The sequence below is a fragment of the Neofelis nebulosa genome, chromosome 17, assembly GCF_028018385.1.
Source record: "Neofelis nebulosa isolate mNeoNeb1 chromosome 17, mNeoNeb1.pri, whole genome shotgun sequence".
Taxonomy (NCBI): Eukaryota; Metazoa; Chordata; class Mammalia; order Carnivora; family Felidae; genus Neofelis; species Neofelis nebulosa.
The window spans coordinates 31,371,419-31,391,219 of record NC_080798.1 but is presented as its reverse complement, the minus strand read 5'-3'; the positions used below and the strand labels follow the sequence as shown (position 1 = coordinate 31,391,219).

The window sequence follows — 19,801 nt, the reverse complement described above, 5'->3', positions numbered from 1 at the left end:
TACAAAAAGGCAATACTTAAAAATGAATCTGAAATTAAAGTCATTGAGAAAGTTCTCAGTTGAGAATCTTTTCCTGATACACAATACAGATTGACAAAAGTAGTACCTGGACATTTACATAAGCTAACATCTAGATAAATATTGCTCTGTCTTACCTTTTGCATATATAAAAAGCACCCAACAGAAATGGAAAACTTCGGACACGGTACAGGGCTGTCGCCTTCAGGGGAGAAAGAAAGTCATGAGATAACAGAAGAATTTGAAAAAGACATCACAAATGACTATAAATCAGGTGAGAAACAAAACCCACAGCTGAAGGGAGTGACAGCAGATTCATTTCACGTGGAAAATGTACAAGAAGTTCTGCTCCAACCAAATACTGGCAAGGACAAAGCCAGGGAAAGAGTTCACCTCAGAAAGAAGAAAATTCTGAAGAACTATAAAAGGCTTTCAAGGTCAAGACAGGTAAGGTAGAAAATGAGTGACCATAGATGTTTTGATGACACCAGCAAGGCTCATGCTGCTTTTGGACCCATGTATGCAGTCAGGTATTTCTCTATTTTTTTCCCTTCATCATAGCTAAGGAACTGTAAACCCTCCCTCCCCAAAGATATTCCAGATTGTATCAAGTCACAAAAGGACTACTTAAGGTAAATCCTGGGTTTGCTATAATTCCTTATTCTTTATCGTTAAGACTATCCATTATACTTTGCCAAGTTGTCTGCTAAAGGGAGTTTCAGACCTGTTTTACGCCCTTGGCTTTTCTACCAAAACCTCTGCCAATATTCAGATAAGACATCTGTTGTCTCCACATCCCAACAAGGAGCTCTGAAGGGAAGATCGGGAGACTAGGGTTTAGTTCCCCCACGGTCCTTAGCTACACACACTTGCCCCCCATGTGCCCCAGTCTCTTCGTCTGCTGAACAATTAGTCTCCTGGGTAGAGTTTTGTACTTAATTCACCAGTCCGTGGCAAGGATTAAATGTCAGTGCCCTGCTTTTAGAAGTGGCCTCCCTACCCTAGGCACATGATAACTATCCAGTTTTGATGCCTATCAAGATAAAAGTCAAACTTTTTTTTTAAACGTTTTTTTCTTAATTTTAGAGAGAGAGAGAGAGAGAGAGAGTGCGAGAGTTGGGGAAAGGGGCAGAAGGAAAGAGAGAGAATCCCAAGCAGGCTCCACACTCAGCACAGAGCCCGATGGGGGTTCCATCTCCCCAACCCTGAGATCACGACCTGAGCCGAAGTCAAGAGTCAGACACTCAACCAACGTGCCTCCCAGACATGCCTCTTTTTTAAATTAATTTGTTTAATTATTTTAAAGTCAAGCTTTTTAGCTTAGAACTCAAGCCACTCTCAACAGTGAATCTATGACTTGAGAACCCTAGAACTTGACCTACTGAACCTACTCAGCCAATCGCCTCTTTGCTATTTTCGCGTACACATCCTGTACAAAGAAGGCTCTATCTACATCTCCAAATTCACCCATCAAAATCCTACCCATCGTTCCTTACTTCATGGAACCGTACCTGACTGGCTCATGCCCAGTGGTTAATTTTGCCTCAGAAGTTGTATATTTTTGTTATCTATTTGTTATTCATGTATGAATATACATGCCTCCTCTCCACAACTATACTGTAAGCTCTCAAAAGACAGAGGCTATGGGCTTTTTTTTTTTCTTCAATATTTGTGTCCTATATAAAATACCTAACAACATACTTCACACAGTAAGTTCTCAATAAATACCCAATGACAAACTTTCAGAGACTGGTATGTGTGGGGTACAGTACAGAGAAGTGGTAAGGGACATGGGTTCTGCAAGCAGACTACCAGTGTCAATAATAGCTCCACACTTACTATGTGACTGTGACCAAATCACTTAACCTCTCAAGGGGTTATGTTCCCCCGCCTGTAACAACAGCATCAATCTTATATAGTTGTCATAGGGATTCATTCAAGTTATACAGGTTTAAATCTTGGACAGTTCCTGCTCCATAACAATGCTCAGTAAATGGTATACATGATTATTACTATTAGCCAAAAGTACTAATAAAAGTATACAGTATATTTTAAGCTTTTAAAATTAAAATTATCTTACAATTTTCTTAACCAGAATTAGGTAATATACATACCCTAATAAATATCAAAGCAAGCACAACCTAAAATCATTTCCTACAACACTCCAAAGAAAGAAGATATTCTATATCTTCCTGTGAATGATCACATCAGCCTCGCTCAGACTTACAACAAAGCATCTATCCAAACTTTATTTCACTGTGTATAGTCAACTCCCCCCAAATTACAAGCAAACTGGACCAGCTGCTTCCATAACAGTGGGGTCAACTATCCAAGAAAATACATAGTTTGTTTGATTTTTAAAACCTGCTCACTTACTACAAACATCCTTCACAATTTGGGAAAAATTTTTATATTGAAAGAGAAGCACCCATTATTCATTCAATTGTAGTAACTCCTTTCCCCCCACTTTTCTTGTCAATATTTTTCTAGTTCTATCTTAAGAACAATTTCCATTTCTACTTTATGAAAAAGTGTTCATGGTAAAGGTAGAGAATGTGTGTCCCATGACTGCCTTTATCTATCAGGAAAGATGGAAAACACTGAGCCAGAGTCAGGTTACAGATTTTGAAGACATGATCAGAAAGCACATATTCATAATAGTTTCTGTCCCCTTATTCTCCCTCCAGCCAGTTTGTCTACTCTTGATTAGTTATAAACATCAAAATACATATAGAAGCCAGCTCAGAGGGGATTATCGATTTCTAAGTAGGACATAGAAGTCAAATAAGAGAAATAGTTGATATTATAATATACAGAAAATAATAGTAATAGTCAACATAGCCAATAACAGAAAATTAAGGAGTCAAATTCGATACCCAGGTGGCTAACTGGTGAAAATACATAAGTTCTGACTTTTGCATTTGGGTTGCTTAAATAAAAGGGAAAGTTTACAGAAACAATAATCCCATACGCTTTGCAACATGAAGGAAGCCAAATTCTTTATGGCTAACATACAATGAAAAGCAAGAAATTATTGTTAAAAGAGAGCCATCGGAAAGAAAGATTACTTATGAAATCACATTTTTTTTTTAAGACTAGCAAAATAAGCTAAGTGACACAAACCGAGGGATCAAAACTGCAGCACAGATTTTAAAAATGTGTAGTGCTGACTAACAAATATAAAAAAAAAACATACCGCGGGGCGCCTGGGTGGCTCAGTCAGTTAAATGTCTGACTACAGCTCAGGTCATGATCTCATGGTTCGTGAGTTTGAGCCCCCATCAGGCTCCGGGCTGCAGAGCCTGCTTCGGATTCTGTGTCTCCCTCTCTCTCTGCCCCTCCCCTGCTCTCTCTCAGAAAACGAATAAAACACTAAAAATTTTTAAAATATGTATATGTATATACCGCTGTTTTCTTCCTCTCTGTTGACGAGGCTGCTCCTCTTGAGGATATTTAAAAATGTCCTGAAAAATGGGTTCATATTTCTTAAAAATTACCGCCGACACAGTGAAGTTTCTTTCTAGTCTCTCAGTACGTTCTCTGAAATGTGGGGGTAGGTTTGCCATGTCTTCCCACTTCTTCATCTTGTGAAAAAATTCAAGTAAGCTGATATTAAAAATAAACAATGAGACATTTTCAAAATTAACACAAAGGGAGAGAACACAAATATAATTAAATCAAAATGAACTTGTTAAATTACTTTTAGACAGTGATATAAAATCACAACTCATGCCTCTGACTAGCTTCCTGTTTTACAGATTGGTGTATGTCTCTGATTTTCCTAATCTACCTTTTTTCTGAGATGACCTGACTTTTTTAATTATGAAATATATAAAAATATAAAACAATCAGCCAGAGTAATGTAACCAAGACTTATGTATCCACTGCCAGATTTAACAAACATTAACATATTGAATAAATTTTGCCATGTTTGCTTCAGGTACAACAGAAACAGCCAAATTCTCATTTGTACTCCTCCCCAAACCCATGGCCCCCTCTTCTTCCCCAAAGATGACCACCATTCTCAAGTGAGTCCGAATCCTTCCCATCCTTGCTTTTATATACTTACTACTTAATACCCTTACTATATGGCATCTATATGAATCTATACATATACGAATCTATATGTATCTATACATTTGTATCTACACATATATGGATCTATATGTATCCATAAACAGTAAGTAGTATCATGTTTATGTGTGGTTTTAAGATTTTATATAAATAGTATCACACTGTAAGTAGCATTCAGCAACTTGCTTTTTCATTCAATGTTTCTGAGATTAACATTAATATGTACAGATCTAATTCATTAATTTTAATGTTAAAAATATTCCTGCATATGAACTACCATGATTTTTTGCATTCATTCCCCAACCAGTGCAAATTGAGGTTTCCAATTTTACATTATAACACGAAAAGGCTGTAATGAACACATTCTTGCACCTGTATGTAAGAGCTTCTTTAGGGACTACGTCAAGATGAAGAATTGCCGAGTCAGAGAAGGTGCATCTCCAACTTTACTAGAGACTGCCAAATTTGCCACTCGAGTGGCCGTGCCAATTTATACTCTCACCAATGCACACCAGCAATACAGACTTCCTGTTTCCCTACATAGTGACTAGAGTGGGTTTTATCAGCCTTCAAACTTCCCCAATCTGATGAGAATGACAGTTACCTTGTTTTTACTTTGAACTTCCTTATTACCAATGAGACTGAACTTCTTTACATACATCTATTAGCTATGTGAGTTTTGAGCTTTGTGAAATCATATTCTTTACCCATTTTTTAGGACCCATTGTCAATCATGCAACCATTTGTTAGCTGTTCTCTATATACTTCTGGACACTGATCTTTTGTTATTTATACACATTGTAAATATCTTCTCCCAACATACTCTTCGTTTTTAACCCGTTTTAGTCCATTATGGCAAAAAAGTAAATAATCTGAGCCCAGAGGTAAAATTTAAAGACAGAAACTGAGTTTTTGAAATGGAAACACAACTGAAGCCTAGAACTAGATTACTTGCATGTAAATGTTGGATGAATTCAATTTACTATGGTTTATGATAATTCCATAATTTGACCTTTGCTTCTAAAGTTCCTTGTCTGTCACTTAACTGGATTACTCTGTCTCCACTTTGCTTTTCCGTAACGATTATACTTTTGCACCTTATTTAAGTCCACTTCTGCAGGTTTGCAGACCAGGTGTTCAACTCTTTATGCACTGCCTCTTGTCCTTAGGCCTAAATATAACTCAGGATGGAGTTCAAGGTTAATAAATAGGCTACAGATAGAATATTACAGTTCTTGTTAATTATTTTAATAGTAAGTGATTTTTTAAACCATTAGGTACATAAATTTTGACAGTGGTATTCCCCCTACAAACTGCCAAATATCCTTTTTCCCACCAATCTTTAATAAGCCATAAGAGAAAATTCACCCAAAAGGCACAAATAAATATAATCAATTCAATTACACAACAGATAGAAAAAGCAATTTCTGCCTCTTCTTTAAAACATTATTTGACCCTTTCAGAAACTGATTGTAATAGTGTTGCATATCCCCCCAAGCAGCAAATGGAGAAGTATTTACACATTCCATATATTTATATATAAAGATACAAATCCTGGGCATGTAGTTCTAAGTTTAATACCATATTTTATTTACCTTTACAATTTAGAGTATTTCCTAAAGTTTCTCTAATATCCTTATTTAGAATTCCTCCAATATCACATAATAACAAGTCCTAACCTTTAATAGTACTCTTCATACAAACAAGTCTTTTTTTTTTTTAAGTTTATTTATTTATTTTAGAGAGAGTGAGCAGGGAAGGGGCAGAGAGAGAGGGAAAGAGAGCAAGAATCCCAAGCAGGCACCACACAGGCCAAGCAGGCCAGCACAGAGCCCGATGTGGGGCTCAAACTCATGAACTGTGAGATCATGACCTGAGCTGAAATCAAGAGTTGGACGCTCGGCTGAGCGAGCCACCCAGGTGCTCCCATACAAGTCTTAATACATTAAAATTTCAATACTTTTCACAAAAGAAGTAAAAAATAATGGCTACCAACTTAGATGCGGTAAAGGAAAGCCATGACCTAGTCTCTAAATTCAGCACTCTACAGGTACAAAAATGCCCTGGAAATGATAAACAGAGAATTCTATCACTATGATTTTTGACCTTTTACATTTGTCACACTCTACTTTTCCAACTCTGACATAGTTACCTCTGTTCGGAACATCGCAGGATTCTAGTTAAAGATACATAGTTTCCTTCAACAGTCCCTTTGCTTACAGTCGGCACAGATTTTCTGCAAGCCACATATAAGGCACATGCTAACCAGTGAAGATCATTCCCCTGTAAAATAAAGGAATATTGATTTTTACCTAATGAGCTATATATACATTTCAATATGAAAAAACTTTTATGATTAAACAAAGTTTAATTTTTTATGTCTGTGGGAAGCTGTGTTTTCAATGACGGCTCCATCCCGAGTGTTCTCATACTGTGACGCTGACATTTTCACACTGGGAGACAGGAATCTGTGTTCTATGCCCTCGTTTTGAACTATCTCAACCGAGGTGCAGATGATGCTAGGTAACTTGTAAGATCATAAAAGGCAATAAAGATTCCACCTGCCTCACTCTCTCAGGACATGTGCTTTGGGGGTCCCCATGTGGGACAAATGAACAGAGAGCCTCAACTTCCTTATCTGAGGGCTGTGAGAATGAAAGCATAGAAAACACAAGAAATCAGAAGATAAAATTCTATAACCGATACTCTGTATTAAATATCATATGAGCTTTATTTTCCACGAGCCTGACATCCTCCATTATTTCACATCATCCCTGACAACAAGCTCCATGAGGGTGGGGGTTTTTAAGTTTTGCTCACTGCTCTGTCCCCACCATCTACAACAGTATCTGGCCAAAAAGAGGCGGAAAAATAAATTGATAAATGAATATTCATTCACTTACTGGGTAAACTGAGCTAATCAAACGTGTTTTCAAAAATAATTTACTAACCATTATTAGCCGCTTGCTTACCTAACACTGGACTTCATACAACTTAATCCCATGAGTTGAGACACCTCAACTGAATGGTGATAGTACTTGTTCTGTGTAACTTAAAAGATTATCGTGATTATAGCTTATTTGGAAGCACTTCTGCCCATAACCAAAGAACCACAGGAACCACTGACCACAGAACCACTGAAAAATAAATAGGAACGTGGCCTGTGCGGCCACATCACCTACGTATAGGAAAGAGCTCTGCAAACTCTGCAGCACAAGCACTGTCCACAACAGAAACTCCACATTCCCTTATTAAACCTGCAAGACAACTCTGTGACGCAGGTACAAAGAATCTCAAGTTCACGTATCACAAAATCGAGTGCTGGAGTGGTTAGGTAAATTGTCCAATGTCACCTAGGTCTGTCAAGTTCTATGGACACTAGATTACTAGGCCTGTCCCCCACGGCCCTGCACATATAACTACGGGGGAAGAACTGAAATACAATCCTGTTAAGGCAAGAATACAAAGTAACCTCAGTGAGTCACAAGTACTCAGAAACACCCTACTATTATCATTAAAGATACTTTGGTTAGGCCTTCCCAGTTTGAGCCTATCTGCCCTACTCTTTCCACAAACCGTAAAACAGCTTAAGAAAATCATATGGCCTCCAGTTCAACGCCACACACAAGCAAACAGCTGATAAACAATCCCGACTTCCGTGTCACTTCCCATTGGTCCATAAAGGGGAGGTGCCTACACGGTTGAGCCTCACTGGCTGGAATGGCCATTTTTCTCATCTGCAAGCCCCATCCGAAGAAAGGGACACAACAAGCCGAAATCACAGCGGCTACGGGGTCCTGGGCAACGTCTGGGGTGACCAAAAGGTCCTCAAGGTCGTCGCAGTGCCAGCTTCCTAGGGACAAATGGGGGCGTGTGTCTATATCCGGGGGGGGGGGGGGGGGGGCAGAAAGCCCGTTTCATTTGCCCGAGGGAAAGGAACACAGCTGACACACAAGCACAGCCCGAAACTTAACAACGCGTTTACTCCACGGATGCAATGCCGGGACAAAGGCAGTGGGCACAGCAGGAAAAGAACTGAGAGAGAAGCCTAGCGGCCCCGGCGCTAAACGCGGGTTAATCTCCGTGGGAGCACAGCCAAGTCCCCTCCCCTTCTCCTGACGGTCGTAACAACTGCACCTGTTCATTCGGCCGACAAGGTGGTTGTATCTTTGCGATCGTGACCCCGGCACGACCTCGGCCTCGCGATGCCACTTTAGGGCAAGAAATGGCCCCCACTCGGAACCCGAAAGGGAACAGCTGCGAGACGGGGTTCACTTTCTGGGCCGCTAGGAGCCTGCCGTCAGCCAGGTCCCCAGGACTAAGGCGCGCAGGGAGGATCCCCGCCGCCCTCCAGGCTGGGGACCGGAGACCCGGGGCCGGACCCACGGTCCCCGCCGGGCGCCCGACCCGGGGAGGGGAGGGGCCCATTCCCGCGGCGGGGCGCGGCGACTAGGCCCGGGAAGCCCCTCGCCTCCTCCCCCGCGGCGCACCTCCAGCGTGTAGCTCTCGCTCATGTTCCGGTAGCTGTCCCAGGCCTCGGCCCGCGCCGCCTCGTCCATGTTGAGGCGGCTGCACAGCTCTTCGAACCGCTGCAGGGTTTGAGGGGCCGGCGAGCGGGCCGGCTGCGCGGCGTCCTCCGCCTCGCCGTCGTCTTCCTCCTCCTCATCCGAGGCTGCCGCCGCCGGAGGAGGAGGCGGGGGCGGCGGCGACTGGTCGCCTCCCGACGGCATAGCGCACCCCTGGGCGGCCGGTCCTCAGGTGAGCTGAGGGCCCGGGCCCGCAGCCATTCAAACCGCGAAGCGCCCGCCCGTCGGCCGTCCGCACGGCGACTGCGCCGCCACCAGGGAAGCTAGACCTCAAGTAGGCACCCGTAGTTCTGAGCACGGCCTGCTGGGAAATGTAGTTCGGGCCGGAAGCCCACGGAGGTCAAAAATCATATTTAAAAAAGAAACTCCTGTAGTGTTCCTTGGGCTAAGATAAAACAGGCTTCGCTACGTTTTAAGTAGGCCCCCATGTTGGGACCATTCAGCAGGACCGTATTGAAGAGAAAAAACATCGACTCGTGACGATTTAGTGTTCAAGGTGTCTCCAAAATGAATACTCAATATCTGGGTGTCCTTATCTCAAAAATAAGGATAATAGCAAGCGTAATAGCAAGCAAGGGCGGCCTGTCTGCCTAAGTTCAAATTTCAGCATCGCTCCTAATTTCTTGTTCTTTCCTGTGTTTTAATTTTATGTGAGCCTTTCAAATAATTTTTGGATTTTTAAAAAAGCAGTAATTCTTTTATTTCCCAAAGGGCAAATTTATGTTTTCTGTAAGTGATGCATTTGTATTATCCTCAGTCACCCAAATGGCTTAACTTTATTCCTTTATTTTTATTTTGCTTTCTCTTTCATACCTATAGTAGACTTGAATCACTTTATTAACCATCCTTTTTGATTTGTAAGTGGGCATAGTATAAAACATATTTTAAATGTCTATTTATTTTGAGAAGCAGAGAGAGAAATAGAGGCTGAGCAGGGGAGAGGGAGAGAGAGAGAGTCCCAAGCAGGCCCCGTGCTGTCAGTGCAGAGCCTGACTTCAGGCTTGATCTCACAAACAGTGAGATCATGACCTGAGCTGAAATCAAGAGTCAGATGCCTAACCAGCCAAGCGCCCCCATAGTATAAAACATTTTTATGTTTGAGGAGCCAATAACACATTGCTGTCTGCTATGGGATCACTTCCTTCTGTCTTCACTGACACTTTGAACCCAGCCACCACACTGTGAAGAAGCCCAGGTCACTTGGAGAAGCCTATTATCAGTGGTAGACAAAGCCAGGCGTTAGTTAAAGGGGTAAAACAGATTTTATTCAGACACTATTGACAGTAAGGTAAAGAGCTGGACTCCGTTCCAATCTATGCAGAAGTGACTGGATGATTTAAAGTGCGAATGAAGGAGTAGAGATGGGAGAGAGTGGAGCTGAACCAAAAAATTACAAAGGTTTGGTGAGTGTAGATGTGATCAGGCCAGCTGTAGCTGCCAGCAGGTGATTTATTGAAGTTACGATTCTTTTTTTCCCTACAGAGACTAGGAGACAGAGGCCCTATATGGCTCTCAGATCATTGAGAAAGACACTTCAAATGGCAAGAGATACATACACATCTGAAAGGGACAGAAGAAGGAGTCACCGTTGTAAGCCCTTTTGGGTAAATGCTATAAGAAAAGGGAGGTCTGGGACCTATCATCAGGTTTTGGCTAGAACAAATGATAAACACTGGGAGCCTTGAGTTTTCTCAGACAGGCATTTTAATGCAGTACTGGAGTCATCCTAGGGCACAGCCTGATGCTACTGGAAGCTATGCTCTAGTGTGGTCATCTCATAGTGTAGAGGTTTGGAGAAAAGTTCTGCCATGTGCAAAGGACCTGAGGCCCCTGGCCTTCAGCCCCAGCCATACTGAATGAGCCAGTGTGAAAGCAGATCCTCCAGCCTTCAGTCAACTGTCCAGCTCATGCTGCACGGAGCAAAGATGAACGTTGCCTCTGATCCCTACCCAGTTCTACCCAATGGCATATTTGTGTGCAAAAGAAATGATTATCATTCTTTCAAGTCACAAAGTTTGAGGATGGCTTGTTATGCAGCAATAAGCAAACACCTATGAAATATAAGACATGTACCTATCGATTGTTTCTATTGACTCCTCAATGTTGCGCGGGTAACATCCTTACTTATGCTGTGATCTAATAGCCCAATAGAATTTCAAAGATCATAAATAACAGTCATCTAAAAATAACCTTTATTTTTGCATTGTGTATATGACCTTAAAATACATGACTTAACTGAGAAACTTCACATAAGCTTTTATGTGACAAAAATGGGTGTGTGTTGGGGCGCCTGAGTGGCTCAGTCAGTTAAGCGATCAACTTCGGCTCAGGTCATGATCTCACAGTTCGTGGGTTCAAGCCCCACGTCGGGCTCTGTGCTGAAAGCTCAGAGCCTGGAGCCTTCTTCAGATTCTGTGTCGCCCTCTCTCTCTCTGCCCCTCCCCTGCTCATGCTCTCTGTCTCTTTCAAAAATAAATAATAAACATTAAAAATGTTTAAATAATGTGTGTGTGATCTTGAAACTTTTTGATCATGTCCTCCTAAAAGGATTACCTTCTAGTATATTTTAAGGTTGACATATAAAACATTTCATTAAAAGTTTGATCAGGTGTAATATCAAACATGTAACTATAAACCTTTTAAAATAAAACTGTTACTAATCGTTAAACATATCCAATGGACTGTATGTATCATAACAATTTGATAACTCACTAGCATCCACTTTAAAAACACATGAACAAGGGACGCCTGGGTGGCTCAGCTAGTTAATCATTTGACTCTTAATTTCAGGTCAGGTCATGATCTCACAGTTTGTGGGTTTGAGCCCCACTCTGGGCTCTGCCCTCACTGCATGGAGCAATTTGGAATTCTCTCTCTCTCTCTCTCTTTCTCTCTCTCTCTCTCTGCCCCTCCTCTGCTTGCACACAAACTCTCTCTCTCTCAAAATAAATAAACATTTAAAAATACATGAACAAAACTTCTCTTTAACAATTAGAAAGTTTATACCGTTCTTTTCTCTCCTTTACCTCATATTCCCATCCCAACAAAATTTTATCCTAATATGTTTTGTGCTTGAAAGTTCTTTATTGTTTCTTTCATATTTACTTTTAGGAAGACCATACATACAAATGAATTTTTTCAAGTATCCTTCTGTTTATTCTTTTATGGCAGAATCACTCAGCCATAATTTGCATGCAGTAAAATTTACTCTTGTAAGTGTATACAGTTCTATGAATTTTGACAAATACATATAGTTGTGTTCACCACAATGAAACTATAGAACATTTCCAACACCTGAAAAGTTTCCTACTGCCCCTTTATAGTAAAGCCCTCATCAAGTAGCCCCTAGAAAACACGGACCAATTTTCTGTCCCCATAGATTTTCCTATTTTCCAAAATGTCATGTAAGTGGAATCACACAATAAGTAGCCTTTGAGCCTGACATCTTTCAATTTAGCATAATGTCTTTTAGATTCCTCCAAGTTGTTGCATGTGCCAGTAGTTTGTTCCTTTATTGATAAGTAGTATTCTACTGTATGAATGTCCCCAAGTTTATTTATTCATTCAAAAGTTGAAGACGTCTGAAGACATCTTGGTTGTTTGCATTTGGGGGCGGTTATGAGAAAAGCTACCATAACATTTATGTAAATGGTTTTGTGAAGCACAAGTTTTTCATGACTCTGGAGTAAATACCTAGGAGTGTGCTATGGACAGAAAGTTTGTGTTCTTCCCCAGTTCATATGCTGAAGTCCTAACCCCCAATGTGATTGTATTTGGAGATAGGGCTTGTAGCCGGTGATTAAGGTTAAATGAGGTTATAAAATGTGTGGCCTTGTAAGAAAGCCACATGCACAGACTGAAGAAAGGCCATGTGAACAAAGAGGGAGGAGTCAACCTAGCAGACAAAACGGAATGGTATTACTGGGTTATACAGTACATAGCAAACTGTATAAGAAACTGCCAATTTTTTTTTCTAAAGTGGCTCTATCATTTTACATTCCCACCCACACTGAAATTTAAGTTTGGGGATTAAGTGGTACAGACTTCCAGTTACAAAATAAATAAGTCATGGGGATGCAATGTATTGCATAGGCAATATACTCAATAATATTCTAATACCTTTGTATGGTGACAGATGGTCACTAGACATCATGAGGACCCTTTGCTGATGTATTAAATACTGAATCACTACGATGTTCACTTGAAACTGATAGAATATTGTATGTCATTATTCTTATACTGAAAAACATTTTAAATATATGTCCTATGGTCTGAAGCTAGAAGTGTTGTCTTCCTTTCAGATTGAGCGATCAGGTGGCTGTTACTGCGACTGTGGCTTCAACTGTGTTTGCACTGTGTTTACGTGTCTTCAAAAGTGTTCAAAGAACCATGTGTTGGTACCAGCAAAAACCCTTAGTTTTCACCTTCCAGTTGGGGGTGCTATCTACTCAGGCAAGGCTGAGCCGGCTTTCTATTTCAGCTGGAATGTGAAAAGTCTCATCTGGAGACCTGAGTTAACTAGCATTGTATTCCTGATGAATTCTAGTCAGGTATTTGGGTCCCTTAGGGGCTGATACTATAAGCCAAGCAGGTCTTCTTCTTTAAACCAACTTTCCCCATTATGAATGAGAATCTGCCTGCCAAAAACCCAATCCAAGCATAAACTACAAAAACTAGATTGAGGGGCGCCTGAGTGGCTCAGTCGGTTAAGCGTCCGACTGTGGCTCAGGTCATGATCTCGCAGTCCGTGAGTTGGAGCCCCGCATGGAGCTCTGTGCTGACAACTCAGAACCTGAAGCCTGCTTTGGATTCTGTGTCCCGCCCCCCTCCCTCTGCCCCTCCCCTACTCGTGCTCTGTCTCGCTCTGTGTCTCAAAAATAAATGTTAAAAAAAAATTAAAAGAAAACTACATCTGATACACGGGGAAGCCTTGGCAATCTGGAATACATAAAACCTGTCCTGTTACCCTTCAATAAACGATTATGAACAATTATTGCCTCATGGTGCCTATGAGGCCTGTGGAGCAGGTACTGGGCTACATACCCTCCACTGTTTGTACTGCTGAGTTTTCAAATGCTTTGTTTATTTTCATCTTCCTTCTTGCTTTCAGGTTATAAGATGTTTCTTTTCACTGAGGTCACCATAGGACCTGTTGATAACCCTTGTTCTCCTTTCTTTTCGGGGGGAGGGGGGAGGAGTACTTGCAAACAGTAACTGAGGTGGCTGGGAACGTATGTCAAGTTAAGGACAAATAGGCCATGAATGAGGGCCTTGCTTTGAGTGGAGAGCATGGACATTAACTGAGTCAGTTTAAGAAATCAATCCTGACCTGGACACCTGTGTGGCTCAGTCAGTTGAGCATCTGATTTCGTCTCAGGTCATGATCTCACAGTTTGTGAGTTCGAGCCCCATGTCAGGCTCTGTACTGACAGCTCAGAACCTGAAGACTGCTTTGGATTCTGTGTGTGTGTGTGTGTGTGTGTGCGCGCGCCCCTCCCTTGCTTGTGTACTCTCTCTCTCTCTCTCTCTCTCTCTCAAAAATAAATATGTATTTAAAAAAACAAATCAATCATGACCAAAAACGGTCCCCCAAAACCAAAGCAACCTTGAGAAAGAAGAATAAAGTTGGCGCCATCATACTTCCTAATTTCCTATACAAAACAATAGTAACCAAAACAATACAGTATTGGCATAAAAACACACACATGGATCGATGAACAAAATAGAAACCCCAGAAATAAATCCACACATCTACGGTCAATTAATTTACAACGAAGGAGCCAAGAATATACATTGGGAGAAAGATAGTCTATTCAATAAATAGTGTTGAGAAAACTGGATGGCTACATGCAGAAGAATTAAAGTGGATCATGTGTATCTTACATGATACACAAAAATCAACTCAAAATGTATTAAAGACCTGGACATAAGCCCTGAAAACATAAAACTCCTAGAGGAAAACATAGGTAGTAATCACCTCAACTTTGGTCTTGGCAATGATTTTCTGGATTTGTAGCTAAAAGCAAAGGCAACAAAAGCAAAAATAAAGTAACAAAATAAAACAAAATAAAAAACCATCAAATTAAAAGGCTACTGTGTAGCAAAACAAACAAACAAACAAACAAAATGAAAAGGGTACCTAAGGAATGGGAGAAAATCTTTGCAAATCATATTCATATATCTGATACAAGATTAACATCCAAAATATATAAAGAACTCATATAATTCAATAGAAACAAACAATTCCAGTAAAAAATAGAGGATCTGAATAGATGTTTTTCCAAAGAGGACATACAAATGGCCAACAAATATATGAAAAGGTGCTCAACACGATTAATCATCAGGGAAATGAAAATCAAAATCACAAGATATCACTGCACGCCAGTTAAAATGGCTATTCTCAAAAAGATAAGAAATAAGTGTTTGCAAGGGTGTAGAGAAAAGGAAACCCTTGCGCACTGTTGGTGGGAACGTAAAATGGTGCAGCAGCTTTGGTAAACAGTAATGGGGTTCCTCAAAAAATTAAAAATAGAGCTACCATATGATGAGCAATCCCACTTCTGGGTATTTATCTGAAGGAATTGAAATCAGGATCTTGACGAGATATCTGCACCCCCATGTTCACTGCGGCATTAATTACAATAGCCAAGACATGAAAATGACCTAAGTGTTCATCGATAGATGAATGTATAAAGAAAACGTCTATGTACATGTAAGATGGAATATTATTCAGCTGTAAAAAGAAGGAAATCCTGCCATTTGCAACAACATGGATGGCCCTTAAGGGCATTATGCTGAGAGGGCGGAGAAAGACAAGTACTATATAATCTCACTTATATGTGAAATCTGAAAACAAATAAACTCACAAATTAGAGAAAAAACTTGGTGGCTGCAAAAAGCAGCGGGTAGGGAGTGAGCAAAATGGGTGAAGGTGGTCTAAAGATACAAATACCCAGTTATATAAATATTAATATATAATATATATTATATAATATAATATATTATATAATATATATTATAAATTTTATATTTTATAATATAATATATAATTATATTATATATATTATAGTATATAATTATATTATATATTATAATATATTATATATTAATATATTATATTATATAATTATATTTATAATTATAAATTATATTATAATATATTATATATTAATATATTATATTATATAATTATATTTATAATTATAAATTATATTATAATTTATATATTTATATATATATAAATATATAAATAATAAGTAATTCCTGGGGATGCAATGTACATCGTGATGACTATGTTAACAATACTGTATTGTATATTTGAAAGTTGTTAAGAGAGTAAATCTTAGCAGTTCACATCACAAGAAAAAAAATGTAACTATGTGCAGTTATGGATGTTAATTAAACTTGCTGTCATAATATACACATATATCAAATCCTTATGTTACGCACCTAAAATAATAGGACGTTATATGTCAATTATACCTCAATTAAAAAAACATATTTAAAAAGAAATCAATCTTGGGGTGCCTGGGTGGCTAGCCAGTTAAGCGTCTGTCTGTTGATTTTGGCTCAAGTCAGATCTCATGGTTCGTGAATTTGAACCCCAAATCAGGCTCTGCACTGACAATGCAGAGCCTGCTTGGGATTCTTTCTCTGCCCCTTTCTGTACCCCTCCTTGGCTCAAGCTTGCATTCTCTCAAAATAAATAAATAAACTTAAAAAAAATCTTTTTTAAAAATCAATCTTCAATGTTCAAAGGTTTTCTTGGGGTCTGATCACTCATTCATTCATTCATTCATTTATTCACTTAGCCAGGGAGTCTACCATCAATTCTTTCAAATACTCAACAAATGTTTACTGACCACCTACTATATGTCAAGTATTTTGCTAACAACTGAGGATCCAGTAGTGAATGAGACAAGCATGGTCTCTGTCCTCAAAGAGCTTGTGGTCTCATGGGGGAAACAGACACAGAACAAACAATTGTCAAGTATAAATATGTTATGAAAAGGAAATTCAGGGAGTTATGGGTGCATGATAGAAGACCTCAGGCACGTGTGTGTCTGTGTGTGTTGTGTGCAGGCACACGTGCAGGGGTTGGGGTGCTGGTGACTGAGTGTTTGGAGGTAGACAAAGGCTTTCCATTCTTCCCTTCCATTTCCCTGAAGAGAAATCTTTATTTTAATTATTTACCTTAAAATTTTAAGTAAAAATTTAAGTAAAAAAAAAATTTTTTTTTGAGAGAGAGAGAGAGCATACGTGCAGGGGAGAGGGGCAGAGAGGGAAGCAAAGGGAATCCCAAGCAGGCTCCACACTCAGCACGAAGCCCAGTGTGGGGGCTCAATCCCACGACCCTGGGATTGTGACCTGAGCCAAAATCGAGTCAGATGCTCAACCGACTGAGCCACGCAGGTGCCCCCCTGAAGAGATATCTTTGAAAAAAAGTGTAACTATGTGTGGTTAGGGATGTTAACTAAGCTTATGGTGTTACTCATTCCATAATACGGTAAAACCTTGGTTTGCAAGCATAATTCATTCCAGAAACATGTTTGCAATCCAAAGCACTTGTATATCAAAGCGAATTTCCCCATAAGAAATAATGGAAACTCAATTGATTCTTTCCACAACCCCAAAATATTCCCATAAGAATGATTACCATGCTGTCAGAGAATACAAAATAATAAAGAAAATACAAAACATAAAGGAAAATAAACAGATTAACCGGCACTTACCGTGGAAAACCTTCGTGGCTGGTGTGAGGGAGACCAGAGAGAGGAGGGTTACCGTGTAGGACGACTTTCACTGTCACTAACGGAATCACTGCTGTCTGTTGGCTCAATGGAATCTTCTTCTGCATGGGGGCCACTGTATACGCTCACACAGATGTTGAGGACGGAACAGTATTAATAAACACTTGTCATTTACTGTACTTAATGTAACTGGCAATAAGGCAGCGGAGGAAAGGGTCTATATCCACAGGCAGCCTGACCTAGAAGGAAGCCAACAATTCCTAACCTTACTCTTGTATGGAAAAGCAAAGGACCGTCCATCGGTGCTTCGAAGTGACAAAAAATACACTACTGCCAGTCGCAGGCACCTTCCAATGTCCTGAAAAATCACTGATTTCTGCCAAACACCATGGCCTGACACATCCGAGCATGGGAAACAATCACCCACAATTCCACAGTGAGTGAGCAAGTGAGAGAGAGACAGAGACAGAGAGACAGAGAAATAAAAACCATTGGCTCAGTTGTGATCAAGTGATGTTTGATGTCAGGTAGTACTTGTATTGTGAGACCTCACTTATTTTTCAGGTTAAAATTTATTAGAAATGTTTGCTTGTCTCATGAAACACTCACAGAACAAGTTACTTGCAATCCAAGGTTTTATTCTATATACATATATCAAATCATAGCTAGAGGAAGGGAAGAAGGGTGGGTTTCTGGTGGAGAAAAAATGCTTACACAAAGAACTTGAATCTGGAAAAGGCATGGGTAGTGCAGGGAATTGCAGGAATATGAATGTGGTTTAAGTGAAAAGATGGAGAAGAAAAGCCATGATGTGTGGATAGGGATGAAGTCAAAGACCTAGGAAAGATTTTTGGACTTGATTCTAAAGGTGAAGCCCAGGGGCTCCTGGGTGGTTCAGTCAGTTAAGCATCTGACTTTGGCTCAGGTCATGATGTCTCGGTTCGTGAGTTCCAGTCCTGAGCTGGGCTCTGTGCTGACAGCTCAGAGCTTGCTTTGATCCTCTGTCTCCCTCTCTCTCTCTCTCTGCCCCTCCCTCACTTGCACTTTCTCTCTCTCTCAAAAATAAACATTTGAAAAAAATAAAGGTGAAGCCGCTTAAGGTGTTAGGTTAAGGACGGCAGTGACACTCACATATCCCTAAAACTTAGAACAGTATTACAGTGTTGAGCACTTAATAGGTGTTCAATAAATATTAATGAGCTTAAACACTTAGCTGGACTTTCAGCCCATTGCTCCCAAGACAAGACTGATCATGCTGATTAGATTGATTTCCTCTGCCATCATTAAAAGTGTAAACCCTTCCAGTAATCTCTCTCTCTCCGAGTGACTTCAGCCAGGATGAAATCTCCCTCTCCTCTCCTATCATCCGCCCTTTCGCTGTGCCCTCTGGAACCCTCCTCATGTCCTTATATCCTTCAGACTTCAAGGCCAGGAGCAGGGGCTGCGTCCTGTCAGCTGCCCACTGTGCCCACCAGACCCTCACCCTTCATGTCATTAAAGCCATGCCTTAAGCCCACTGTCTCCATTTTTCCTGTAGAAAATGATAACATCATTCTCCCAGTGGATCAGGCCAAAAAACTTTGGAGTTATCTTTGATTCCTTTCTCTCACCTTCTGCATTTAATTCATCTGCAATTTCTGCCAATGCAGTCTTCAATTATTCAAACCTAACCACTCCTCACCTCTTCCTTTGCCAATCCTCTGGCCCAAGCTTCCGTCATCTCTTACCAGCATTGTTGCAATTTCCTCCCATCTGGTCGCCCTGCTTCTGTCCTTCCTAAATCAATTTCTTCTCAGTATAGAAGCTGGGGTGGTAATTTTATGTGTGTCAGCTTGGCTGGGCCATAGTGCCTCAATACTTGGCCAAACATTATTCGTTGATTCTGTGTGGTGTTTATGGATGAGATTTACATTTAAATCAGTGTGCTTTGAGTAAAGCAGATTGCCCTTCATAATCTGGGTGGGACTCATCCAATCAGTTGAAGGCCTGAATAGGATAAAAAGACTGACCTCCCCAAGCAAAAGGGAGTTCTGCTAGAGACAGCCTTTGAACTTTAACCCATTGAAGAAACCATTGGCTATTCCCTAGGTCCTCAACCTGTTGGCCCACCTGCAGATTTTGGACTTTCCAGCACAAGCATAGTGGTGTCTGGAAAGGGTAGTGATGCCTTACCTTCTTGGATACAGGCTCCCAGGAGCAGGGATGCTGAACAGAGTCTTAGGGACATGGTCTGGCTTTACCTTCTGAAGTTTGTATAATGGTAGTGATTCTATAACTGTAAATATATTAGAATCTATTGAATTGTATGTGTTTAATAGGTGGATTTATGGCATATAAATATCTCAATAAAGCTTTTTTTTTTTTTTTTTTTTA

The 19,801-nt window shown here is 40.3% G+C and overlaps 1 protein-coding gene and 1 long non-coding RNA gene across 6 annotated transcripts in view; one reads left to right on the top strand and one right to left on the bottom strand.

Annotated features, from left to right (window-relative positions):
* Positions 1–8,935, bottom strand: part of RBL2 (RB transcriptional corepressor like 2) — a 79,643-nt gene extending 70,708 nt beyond the window's left edge. For 2 of the 5 annotated variants that reach the window (XM_058707996.1, XM_058707995.1), the window contains exons 1-4: positions 8,583–8,934; positions 6,245–6,375; positions 3,424–3,624; positions 156–220 (exon numbers count right to left, since the gene is read on the bottom strand). In XM_058707996.1, the coding sequence (XP_058563979.1) occupies positions 156–220; positions 3,424–3,624; positions 6,245–6,375; positions 8,583–8,822 (637 nt within the window). In that variant the 5' untranslated portion in view covers positions 8,823–8,934. The other 3 variants (XR_009256036.1, XM_058707997.1, XM_058707998.1) reach the window with 3 other exon arrangements.
* Positions 7,825–10,755, top strand: LOC131499749 (uncharacterized). The gene is made up of 2 exons (XR_009256037.1): positions 7,825–8,165; positions 10,161–10,755. It is a non-coding gene; the product is annotated as an uncharacterized LOC131499749 (long non-coding RNA).
* The last annotated feature ends 9,046 nt before the right edge of the window (positions 10,756–19,801 follow it).